This window comes from Brassica oleracea, chromosome C2, assembly GCF_000695525.1.
Source record: "Brassica oleracea var. oleracea cultivar TO1000 chromosome C2, BOL, whole genome shotgun sequence".
NCBI classification, from domain to species: Eukaryota; Viridiplantae; Streptophyta; class Magnoliopsida; order Brassicales; family Brassicaceae; genus Brassica; species Brassica oleracea.
The window spans coordinates 44,312,492-44,323,612 of NC_027749.1; the positions used below are offsets into that span (position 1 = coordinate 44,312,492).

An 11,121-nucleotide genomic window follows, 5' to 3' on the forward strand; every position below is an offset into this window, starting at 1 on the left:
TTTTTGATTGGTGGTATTTTTGGAAAATGATACTTAACTTGTGGTATTTATAATAATTTCTCTTCTTAATCCATATCTGAATCAGAATTTAATGAGGAAAAAAAAACTGAAACCGGGTTTTTTGTATTTTGGAATAAAACATCCAAAATAAATCATACTTCATTATTATATAAAATATCAGTTGTAGTATTTATTTATTTTTGATCAAATATCAGTTGTAGTATAAAAATATTTATTTATATATATAAAACAGGGGACTGATTATAGAAAATACTCGATATATTAAAATAAAGATGGTACGCAAGTCCTCCTTTCTAGTCTCGTCCCCCTCCTTTCTAGTCTCGTCCCGCTTCGCCTCCTTTAGGACGCACAAGAGAGAGAGAGAGAAGAGACTCATTAGCATAATAAGCACCAACAAGCTCTCTCTCTCTCTAGATTCTGTGCCGCCTCTGCATTATTCCCTCTTCGGTTTTGTAGCAGCAAATCTTCATCGTCGTAAGTACTCTTCTCCTTAACTCCTTTTATCGTCTTTAGCTTCTTCAGATCGAATCTACAGTCTTTTCTGAAGATCTCTTCTCTTCTCGGAGTTGGTGTATTTTGTTGAATTTTTTAGAGCATCTCTTTTTTCAGATGGGTCATGCTCATTTCGTGGCTATATGCTTTAGACATTATAGGGTACTTGAAAAGTGTTTGTCTTGACACGGAAAGATCCATGCTTTACTGACATTTTCTTTTTGTTATCTTTGACAGGTTGATTTTAGAATGGGTTACATAGGAGCACATGGTGTAGCAGCTCTTCATAGATACAAATACAGTGGTGTGGATCACTCTTATCTTTACAAATACCTTCTCAACCCTTTTTGGACTCGTCTAGTCAACATCTTCCCTCTTTGGATGCCGTAAGTATCCATCCTTTAAGGCAGTTCTTAAACTCTTTCTTGATTCCTTGAGATTGAATGATAACGTTTCTGCTTATCTTATCCTTTTTTTTTTCATGTGTTCCCTTACTACCTTTTGGATCCACTATCCAGGCCTAACATGGTATAATGTGAATCCTATCTTGCATTTATGTTTCTAGTCTTAATATTATACTTATGGATTTGTTTGTTCTGTAGATAACACTAATGGGGTTCATGTTTCTTGTCACATCTGCGCTGTTAGGCTATGTGAGTTATTCCTCTGAAAAGGTTTTTTGCTTGCTTTAGTTGAATAAAACACTTATGGGATGTCTTCAAATTGTGTGTAGGTATCCTCGCCTCTGTTGGATTCTCCTCCTCCTCGATGGGTTCACTTCGCACATGGACTGCTTCTGTTTTTGTATCAGGTGCGCTTCCTTTGCTCTTAAGGATCCGACTTTTCTTCTGGTTGTTAAGTGTTTTTTGCTGACATGTTTTGAACACTTATGGTTAATGATTTAGACATTTGATGGTTTGGATGGGAAGCAAGCACGAAGAACAAGCTCCTCTAGCCCACTAGGAGAGCTTTTTGATCATGGTAGTCTCAATGTTCCACCTTCTCTCTATCATCTATTTTTTGGGTTATGTTGCTGACATTAGTTTAATATTTGTAGGTTGTGATGCACTTGCTTGTGCGGTAAACCTTTTTCTTTCGTCTCCTTATTATCATGTAGATGAGTTTATAAGTTCATACTAAAAATGAAATTGAAAACAGTTTGAAACAATGGCATATGGAAGCACTGCTATGTGTGGAAGAGATACTTTCTGGTTTTGGGTTATTGCAGCTGTTCCTTTCTTTGGAGCAACGTGGGAACAGTAAGTCTTTTTTTTTCACTTCAATCTTTCAACTCTGTTTCATCTCTAATACTTTTTGCTCTATGACTCTTTTGTAATTTTAGCTATTTCACCAATACACTTATTCTTCCGGTAGTCAATGGTCCTACAGAAGGTCTTGCACTTATATACTGTGGCCACTTCTTCACAGCCTTTGTTGGTAAGCTTCAAACAATCTAAGAAAATTTCATTCACTTACATTTCTTTTGAATCCTTTTGACATATTTTTTTTTCATCTTAAAGGTGCTGAATGGTGGGCTCAGCAGTTTGGGAAGTCGATTCCTTTATTGAGTTGGGTGCCGTTTTTGAACGGTGAAAATCTCAAATCTTTTCCTTAACTATTCTCACTGCAAGTTTACTGAAACTTTTCTCGGGTTTTTTTTCCAGAGATTCAAATGTCCAGAGTAGTACTATTCTCAATGATTGTTTTTGCTGTTATACCAACCGTTGCATTCAAGTCAGTCTTCCAAAATTCATCGATCTTATGTTTTTTTTCTTCTATGCAATACTCTGCTCACACCTACACTGCTTTGTTCTACAGCGTGTATAATGTGTACAAAGTTGTGCACACAAGAAAAGGAAGCATGCTTCTAGCATTAGCTATGGTATAATCTCCTAGACTAAAAATTTATTCAATGGATACTTATATTAAGTTGTGTGTGTAACGTCAATGTTTGTGTGCGTGTGTTCAGCTATATCCCTTCGCCGTCCTACTTGCAGGAGTTTTGACTTGGTACATGTCTTGCTTTTAGTTTTGTCTTATCTCTCTCTCTCCTTAACTTACTCCCATTCACTCATTGAGCCGTATTGGTCTTCTTGTCCCTCTAGGGATTACTTGTCTCCAATTGATCTCATAGGAAACTATCCTCACTTAGTTGTATTAGGAACTGGTCTTGCTTTTGGATTCCTTGTGGTAAGCGGTTTCGAGTTCGTATTCATTGTTACATAATGAAATTGAAAGCTGAGCATTAGTCAATGGTTTATGATTCCAGGGAAGAATGATTCTAGCTCACTTATGTGATGAGCCAAAAGGATTAAAAACAAACATGTGTCTGGTAAAAAACCGATAAAACTTCTTCTCTTTCTGTCTATTTTTTTTCTTCATAGTCCTCATTAACCTTTCTTTTGTGCAGTCACTGCTTTACCTTCCCTTTGCACTAGCGAATGCTCTAACTGCTAGACTCAACGACGGGTATGTTCTTTCTTCTCCCTTAGTTCGGCTTTTGCCTTCCTTTTCATCATGTTGATAGTCTTTAATACATTAGAGTGTGTTAATCTATGTGTAGGGATCCTCTTGTGGATGAGTTTTGGGTTCTTCTTGGTTATTGTATATTCACGATGGCACTATATTTGCATTTTGCAACTTCAGTCATTCATGAGATCACTACTGCACTTGGAATCTACTGCTTCAGGTTTGAATTAATATATCTCTGTTACTTTTAACCATTTTTTATAATTATAGTTTACGAAAACTTGATTTCATTTACACTATTTCATCAGGATTACGCGCAAAGAAGCTTGAAGGAAACATTTAAAAAGGAAAAACAAATCTTAAGGTATGCTTTTTCAGGTGTTAGCTTTCTTCTTCCGTACCTTAAGAACTTGAGTGTTGGTTAATAGGTCTTTGTTCTGTCTGTTCATAACATTTTTCTCTCTTTTACAGGTAGGATAATGCAGATCACAACACGAATCTGAATATTTTTGTACTGAAACTAAACGATTGATCGTAATGTTTTTGGAAAATGTTTTTATTTTGTTTGTTTTTCTTGTTTGCTCAAAATAGTTTATTCATGTAGAACCTTTTTTGCAATGTTTCTAAAAAAGCAGGATTTTTATATGATTATTATTTGATGAATTTCGTTTTTGTGATTACAATCTTTTGCCATCGTATTGCTGTTTGCTTATATTGTTTTAGTTATGTGTTTAAATTTTTTTTTATTCAAACATCGACTATTTTGTTTACCATTAAGTTAAATTGGTACAAAGTTTTTGACCACATCAGTTTTACTATGTATACAACAATGCATTTTAGCAACACCATAGAACACTCACTAGGGTGATTTCTCATTCGGATCTAGCTCAACTTAGTTATCACATGTATATGCTTTCCATAAAATAAAAAATATCATTAGTTATCACATGGTTAGGCTGGTATTAGAGTATGGACCTCTAACTTTGTCGGAACAATAAATAAATGATAATAAAAACATATGAAAAGATGCCACAAAAATCATACTATATGGACCTCTAACTTTGTCGGTACTGATGGTTTTCGCAGCTGGTTTAGAACTAACCACACTAGACCGACATGGAAATTTAGAAAGTAAAGTGTGTGGAAAAGATAATTAAAATTAGGTAAATGAGAAAAGCATGATCTTGTCTCTTTTGGAATGAATATCCAATCATGAAACACAAACAATATAATTAATCAACAACGGAACAATACAGCACAATGATTATTAACACATTTTTTAATTTTAACACAGATACGCAGAAAAAAAAATTCTTATTTTTTAAAAAGATGAAAAATAATTTTAAAAGAGACAAAACTACCTTATAACATTGACATGTCCCAAATGATGTCTATTGTTCAAGCATGCTGTCTAGGGCATGCCAACTTTGCATTATCTTACTTTTTACCCACCCATTTCTCTTCTATTTTAAAAATTTATCAAAATACTTTATATTTATTTTAGCCTTAATTTGACCAAGTTGAAATTGTTATATAGTTTAGTTCATTTTAGATTTCATATGTTTCCTAAGGGCGTAGTAATTTTATTTTAAGTGTCTTTTTTGCCAACAATTGATTTTCTTAATGTTGAGTAATGCTGGTTAGTACAAAATAATGGATTTTAGCTTGTAGTACTAGGCTACTAGCTACAATTTTTTTTTGTATTAGCGTTTGTAATATAAAATGCAAATACCCAAAACATTTAGAGACAATGGAGTAAATATTTTGTATAGTCCACCACGTCACGTTAAACATTAAAGGCTATGAATCGATCACTCAGTAGAGACATAACATTCTCAAAATTTTCACGTTTCGAGTTCAGGTATTCGTCAGTTCGTAGCAGAATAAACACAGGACACTTGTATGATGAATGTACCACAATATAACTTTATAACCAAAATGATGTTGTTAGGCCATACCATGCCTCGGGTTATAGACGATTGGTACTTATTAACTTTTAGTGAAAGTCAAACTATTGTTTTAGTCTGATTTTTTTAAAAAAAATTGTTGAACTTTAAATCTCAGAGTATGGAATACAATAAGAAAAAGATACATAAATCTTCTAACACTTAGGAAACTCAACCGGATCACCAAATTTGATATTTTGGTGTTCAATTTAATTTTCTATCTCCAATTACAACACCAAATTCTATATAGAATATAAGATTTTAAATATTATTATTATTTATTCTTAATAATTTTAATATATTCATTATTTGTAATTGACTAATTAATGACTTTTTTATCACATTTATATCTTATGTTTAGTTGTTAGAATTTATATGTTTTCACTGTTTATTAAAAATATAATTTAGTTAATTTACATAGTAATTTATTTATTTATGTAAAATTTTAGTTGACATTAAAATTTTGCACATTTAAAAATGAAAGTACATAATAATAAATTATCTTTATTTTGTTAGAATTTCATATAATTTATTATATTTATTTAGTTATAGTATTATTAAAATATTTTTAATGTTTAAAAATGTGAAAAATTAAATATACAAAATAATATGATATGTTTCTTTAACTATAATTTAAACTAAATAAAAATATTAATGTGACTATAATTAACTGAAAATAAAAAAAAATATTATTTTATATTTAGTGTGATAAATAGAGTTATGTCAAAGTTAATTTTAACCCTATTCATAAAACACTAAATTTGATGTAATGGAATAATTTTGGAGTTCCATGGAAAAAAAAACTACACCAAATATGGACTCTCACTGGCGTTGGTCTAATATTACAAAATGATCCACAAATAAAAATAAAAATAAGGGAAGGTTAATGAATTCGAGCTCCAATTGAAACACCAAAACACAAACGAATCAAAGCTGCTCCTAGGGAACGCCTCCGTTTGAAATTTTGACATTGCTCTGGTATTTATTCTACCGTGTAACCCAATAATGAGTTTTTTTTTTTGGTATCTCAGGCCTACCGGAGAAGTGCAGCTGATCCCCAAAAAGATGGTACAGCCCTTTGATAGATTTTTCATTCCGGATATTCAAATGGGCCCGTAAGATAAATCCATATCTGTGTGGCCATAAGATGAAATGTAATAGAATGCTTTCTAACCCGGGTGGCTTAGCACCCTGGAGTGCCTTTCCACCGATGGAGGACCATCAATTTGCATGAATACTTTGGTATATTTGGAAAAGAAAGAACAATAAAATGTTCAGTAATATGGACATGGATCCAAGAAACACGCTCAAATTGGCAGAAACAGAGTCAACACTTTGGGCTGATGCACATGTATTGACCGAGACCAGGATAGGGTCCCATGCTGAGGTTACGACTCTCCCATCAATTACGGAGAGATGGTGTTTTACAGATGGTTCTTGGAAGGAGAATGAAGTTTTCTCTGGGCAAGATTGGCTAAGTACTTTAGAAGGCTTTGATGGGTTGTTAGGAGCAAGGAATGTCCGAGCTTGTCTATCCCCTCTACATGCGGAGATAGAAGCACTACTTTGGGCAATGGAATGTATGAAAAATTTACGCCAGTTTCAGGTTACATTTGCAACGGATTGTTCTCAGTTGGTGAAGATGGTTTCAGAACCAGAAGAATGACCCGCATTTGCAAATAAGAAGATATTAAGTCCCTGAAAGAAGTTTTCACACGTTCGGAGATTATCTATGTACCAAGAACGCAAAATTCAAGAGTGGATAGCCTAGCACGCAGTGCCAGGAAACAACCGTCGTTTGTCGTTCACATGGATCAATATCTACCGGAGTGGTTCAGAGAGTCAGTATGAGTCTGTATTTAATGACGAAAAAAAAAAAACACCCTGGAGTGCGCCTACTACTAAACCACCACATGAATTTTATTTAGCCATGTTTATATGTTTACGAAAATATTTTATTCAAAGTTACCAAGTTACCAATAATGATCTTATTCTTGGATCCATAGAATAAAGTATAGATAATGTTAGCAAATATGAAAAAAGTGTTAGCAAAATGTTAGATAATGAAGACATTTAATTAAATGTCAAACTGAAAAGGACAAAGCATGCACACAATTAATCATTATACGTACATCTATTACTCAAACCTTTTGATCTAAAATTCGTCGTGTGGGCTATTTAATCATTTGAACTTCGGCTCGAATGTTTTATCAGGGGTAAGTTTAGAGGAAACTACTAGCCATGACATGCTCATCCCTAAAATCAAGGATGCTTACTATTCCAAAAAATCACATACATATAGTTGCAAATATACAGATATGAAGATGTTCTATCTGTTTAATTATATATATACATATATATATATGATATATGTATACAAAAATGTAAGAAGCTGGCAAGAGAATTAATACGGACTTAAGAACAAACGGCAGACACATGAGTTCATTCATCTCCACGTATATATTCCTCTTGTACTCAATGTTTTTGTTAATTCCCTTGTATTTATCATCACTCCATCTTTAGTTTTTGGCTTTTTATATATTTCCATCTTATAATCGTTTGGATTTTTCTGTTTATTTGTGCAATAATGTTTCTGTTTTTATGTAAATATGCTTGGGCGCGGTTCAAGACACTGACGTGCATGTTAGTATACAAATCAGCCATACAAAATGTCTGGAACCGACTTATTTATGGGAAATGTCATCTTCTCATGATCAAATAGTTCCAAGTAATCAAATAGTGTTTGGTCTATTGGGGTAGTCGTGTAGATATGGTCTCTCTAAAAAATTAAGAAGTCATGTTCTCTCGGGCTCGAGTGTATTGATATATCTATTATCTTGCCGCCACAATGCATTCGAAAGATAAATAGATATATAGACACAACAGGTAGTATAATTTGTTTTTGTGAACATGAAAACTTAGTACAATAAACTAATACTATGGCATAAAATTAAATTTCAGTTTGGTTTTTAGAATTTTCCTTGGCTCTACCAAATTCAAAAAACAAAACGAAAGTAAAAAACAACCCTAAGGTGCTTTCTTGATCATACCCTTTCTCTTTTTCCTTTATTTCCCTAACTTTTTTTTTAAAACAATTTCCCTAACTTTTTAGCAATTAATTATTCGTTTAATTTCCCTAATTGCGTTTAGTAGTTCATAATTCCCATGCTAATTAACAACAAGAGTGATTAAAATAAATGTTTTATTATATTTTTACACTAAAAGTAATAAAGAACCCGTAAACTTTGCCCAAATTTGAGGATATGATATCAATAATAATGGAAATAATTAAGATAAAATAATAATAAACCATCCATTAAGACCATGATTATTGGAGGTTCTTAGGGTGTGGTTCTTAGCGGAATATAAGAACCCGTGTCTTAACTTTTAACTAAAAAAACTAAGAACTGATTCTTAAATAAGAGTTTTAAGAGCCGGTTCTTAATTTTTTTAGTTAAAAGTTAAGAGACAGGTTCTTATATTCCGCTAAGAACCTCAGTCCAAGAATCCCAGTAATCATGTTCTAAGGATGAAATTTAATTTGAAAAACAAAATTGTGGGACATTTGAAAAGAGGGAAAAAAAATAAAAAGACCCAGCAAAAAAAATAAAAAGAAAACGTAAAGCTAAAGCAAACAAGCCTATAGCTAAGCGTCGTTACACTTTCAAAACCTCTCAGTCTCTCATCAAAATCCGAGAAAAAACAAAAAGAAAAAGTCTAAAGAAACTCTAATCTAAAGATCCGATCGTCGTCATCTTCACTTCTCTGGATCTTCGCCTTTTGTTTTGTCTCTTTTGCTTTATGTTCTGTTTCTATATCTTGCCCTAAATGAAAGACAGAGGAAAGAGAACAGCAATGGAGAGAAGAAACGACGACGTCTCGCTTCACTACAGCTCACCGTCGGAGCTCTCTTGTGGGAAACATCCATCGGTTTCCACTGTCGGAATATGTCCGTACTGTCTGAACGACCGTTTAGTTAACCTCGTATGCTCAGGATGCGGCGAACAGAGACTCTCTTCTTGCTCTTGCTCAGATATCTCTTCTAACCGAACCTCAAACGCCGCCGTAGACGCCGAGAAAGTCCTCCGGATCGCTTCTCTCATCGACGAAGAGGCGACGAAACAGAGGAAGCCGAAGAGAACAGAGGAAGTTGTGGTGTTCAAGAGGAGTAGTAGCAGCTGCGTTGAGATTAACAAGACGAAGCATCATCATAGATTCTCGAGACTCGGGAGGTTCTTCAGGAGGATTAATCCGAGAAAGGACAGAGCTTTCGATGAGAAGAACAACAACGACAACGATTCTTGGGTTTTGAAACAGAGTGTTTCGAGATCGAGATCGCTCTGTAGCTTCCGAGGAGGAAACGGGTACCTTATCGGGTCGGAAGAAGACGTATCGTCTTACTCCGGCGCGAGGAGCTCGTTCTCCGCCGCGAGAAGCTCCAGCGTCAACGGCGGTTTAGGGGTTTTCGATGCGACGATAACAGAGCATCGGAGGAGTAACTTCGAAGGGAGGAAGAGTAACTTCAGCGAGACGACGGAGCACCGGAGGAGTAATTTCAGTGAACCGGAGCCGCCTCGGAGGAGCTGTTTCGAGGCGAGGAAGAGTAACTTCAGTGAAACAGAGTATCCCAGGAAGAGTAACTTCAGCGAAACAGAGTATAAACAGAGTATCAATAATCATCCACGTAGGAGCAATTACGAAGCGCCGCCAAGGAAGAGTGACTCGTCGGCGATGAGTTTCACGAGAAGGGTTTTGTCGATGAAAGAGAGTTACTTTACCGGAGGAGAAGAGCCTGGTTTTATAGATCTCAAGTTTGATTCCTCTGGAGGAGGAGATGTAGTGGTGAACGACGGCGTTTTGGAGCATGGAGGAGGAGGGTCTTGCCGGTTAACAAAGAAGGATAGAGAGGTGAGTAAGAGTCGAAGAAGTTTCAAAGGATGGAAATGGATATTCGGACATCATCATCTTCATCATCATCAAAGAGATTCATGATGAATTGATGATGCTGATGGAGATTGAAGGTAACAATTGAACTGTTTGAGTGATCCGATACAAATCTTAGTAATAAAGGCTTTAAATTTTGTTTTCTCTAATGATTTTATCATTTTGTTTTGTTGAATATATATATATATATCGACGCATCGGACTCCAAGTTTTGTGATTTGAAATGATAAAGAGATGTGATTATGAGTGTACACAACTTAACCGGTTTTAACCAAAGTCTCATTTTGTAAACTGGTAACCTTAGAGTTCTAATGTATTTTATTGGTCACTTTAATTCAATACATGTGAAGGTTGATTAGCCTTTGTGAACTTTCATTGATACTGCTTGCGTCACAGAAGCTTTATCTACTAGAAATCTAATATTCTTTTTACTTGTGTATAAGCTATTGAAATATTCAGACATGAGCTTATATTCATCACCTTGTCCTCGGTATATGAATCTAAATATTATGGAACAGACTATCAACGCGCGATAGAATGCTGGGTTGGGGAGCTGATGTATATTTGAACTGTCTCTTGTGTTCAGGATCTGATGAGTCTAGGCAACATCTGTCTCCATCTGTCGCCTCCTATCTTATTTGAAGAATGTTTGAGGTGGTTAAAACCCCCTACTACAGACACTAATAGTCTCCAATCATTAAGCTGATCTTTAAAGCTGTTGTTTATATGGTTTGGAAAGAGAGAAAATGCTCGGTTGCACACCAACTTGTGCAGACCTACTCAAGCCATTATATCAAGTAGATTGTGCAATTGCGGTTAGACCCACTATCTCTGAACATGAAGCTCGCTAGTAGTTCTTCATCTACTCTTTTGGGTTCTTGGTTAAGTCTTTTTTTGAGGGCATTATTGTTAAGTCCCTGGGTATAGCCACTCTGGTCGTTTTTTTTCTTTTCGTAAAGTTAGGTGGTAGAGCGTGTGATCAATCTTTTTTTTTGGTATGAAATGAAATGATAGAAAACAAAATAAAAAAAAATGTTTTTAAAAACATAATTCTGTCTCTTTACCACTTTAAAACAGTTCTTCAAGTTTTTATGTTTGCACACTTTCTAACAACGATTTTGCTTTAAAGATTCATTCTTACGATTGAACTACATTATTATAGGCTGATGCCTAGGAATAATGTTGTATAGTGGTCCAAACTAAAGCAATATAGCGAAAATTTCCAGCCTAGGCCCATGTTAAGCCTAAT

At 34.7% G+C, this 11,121-nt stretch overlaps 2 protein-coding genes across 3 annotated transcripts; both read left to right on the forward strand.

Annotated features, from left to right (window-relative positions):
• Positions 1–333: 333 nt before the first annotated feature.
• On the forward strand, positions 334–3,633 carry LOC106324770 (choline/ethanolaminephosphotransferase 2). The gene is made up of 19 exons (XM_013762751.1): positions 334–495; positions 751–899; positions 1,032–1,041; positions 1,116–1,166; positions 1,247–1,324; positions 1,419–1,494; positions 1,571–1,593; positions 1,672–1,772; positions 1,856–1,950; positions 2,034–2,102; positions 2,178–2,247; positions 2,332–2,395; positions 2,483–2,523; positions 2,619–2,703; positions 2,783–2,845; positions 2,924–2,982; positions 3,077–3,202; positions 3,291–3,346; positions 3,454–3,633. The coding sequence occupies exons 2-18, from the start codon at positions 763–765 to the stop codon at positions 3,310–3,312; spliced, it is 1,170 nt and encodes a 389-aa protein (XP_013618205.1). The 5' UTR covers positions 334–495; positions 751–762; the 3' UTR covers positions 3,313–3,346; positions 3,454–3,633.
• Positions 3,634–8,510: 4,877 nt separating this feature from the next.
• Positions 8,511–10,919, forward strand: LOC106323004. Of its 2 annotated transcripts, none has more exons than XM_013761163.1 (2): positions 8,511–9,949; positions 10,459–10,919. In XM_013761163.1, exon 1 carries the CDS (start codon positions 8,757–8,759, stop codon positions 9,918–9,920), a length of 1,164 nt encoding a protein of 387 aa, XP_013616617.1. In that variant the 5' UTR covers positions 8,511–8,756; the 3' UTR covers positions 9,921–9,949; positions 10,459–10,919. The 2 variants fall into 2 exon arrangements, with proteins under 2 accessions (XP_013616617.1, XP_013616618.1); XM_013761164.1 differs by lacking the exon at positions 10,459–10,919 and adding an exon at positions 10,391–10,410.
• Positions 10,920–11,121: the final 202 nt, after the last annotated feature.

Bases quoted from the DNA above. Each gene is read 5' to 3' on its own strand.
- LOC106324770 (XM_013762751.1), top strand. From the start codon at position 763: ATGGGTTACATAGGAGCACATGGTGTAGCAGCTCTTCATAGATACAAA. The intron at 1,325-1,418 runs GTGCGCTTCCTT...TTAATGATTTAG, and splicing joins TGCTTCTGTTTTTGTATCAG to ACATTTGATGGTTTGGATGG. The intron at 2,248-2,331 runs GTCAGTCTTCCA...TTTGTTCTACAG, and splicing joins ATACCAACCGTTGCATTCAA to CGTGTATAATGTGTACAAAG.
- LOC106323004 (XM_013761163.1), top strand. From the start codon at position 8,757: ATGAAAGACAGAGGAAAGAGAACAGCAATGGAGAGAAGAAACGACGAC.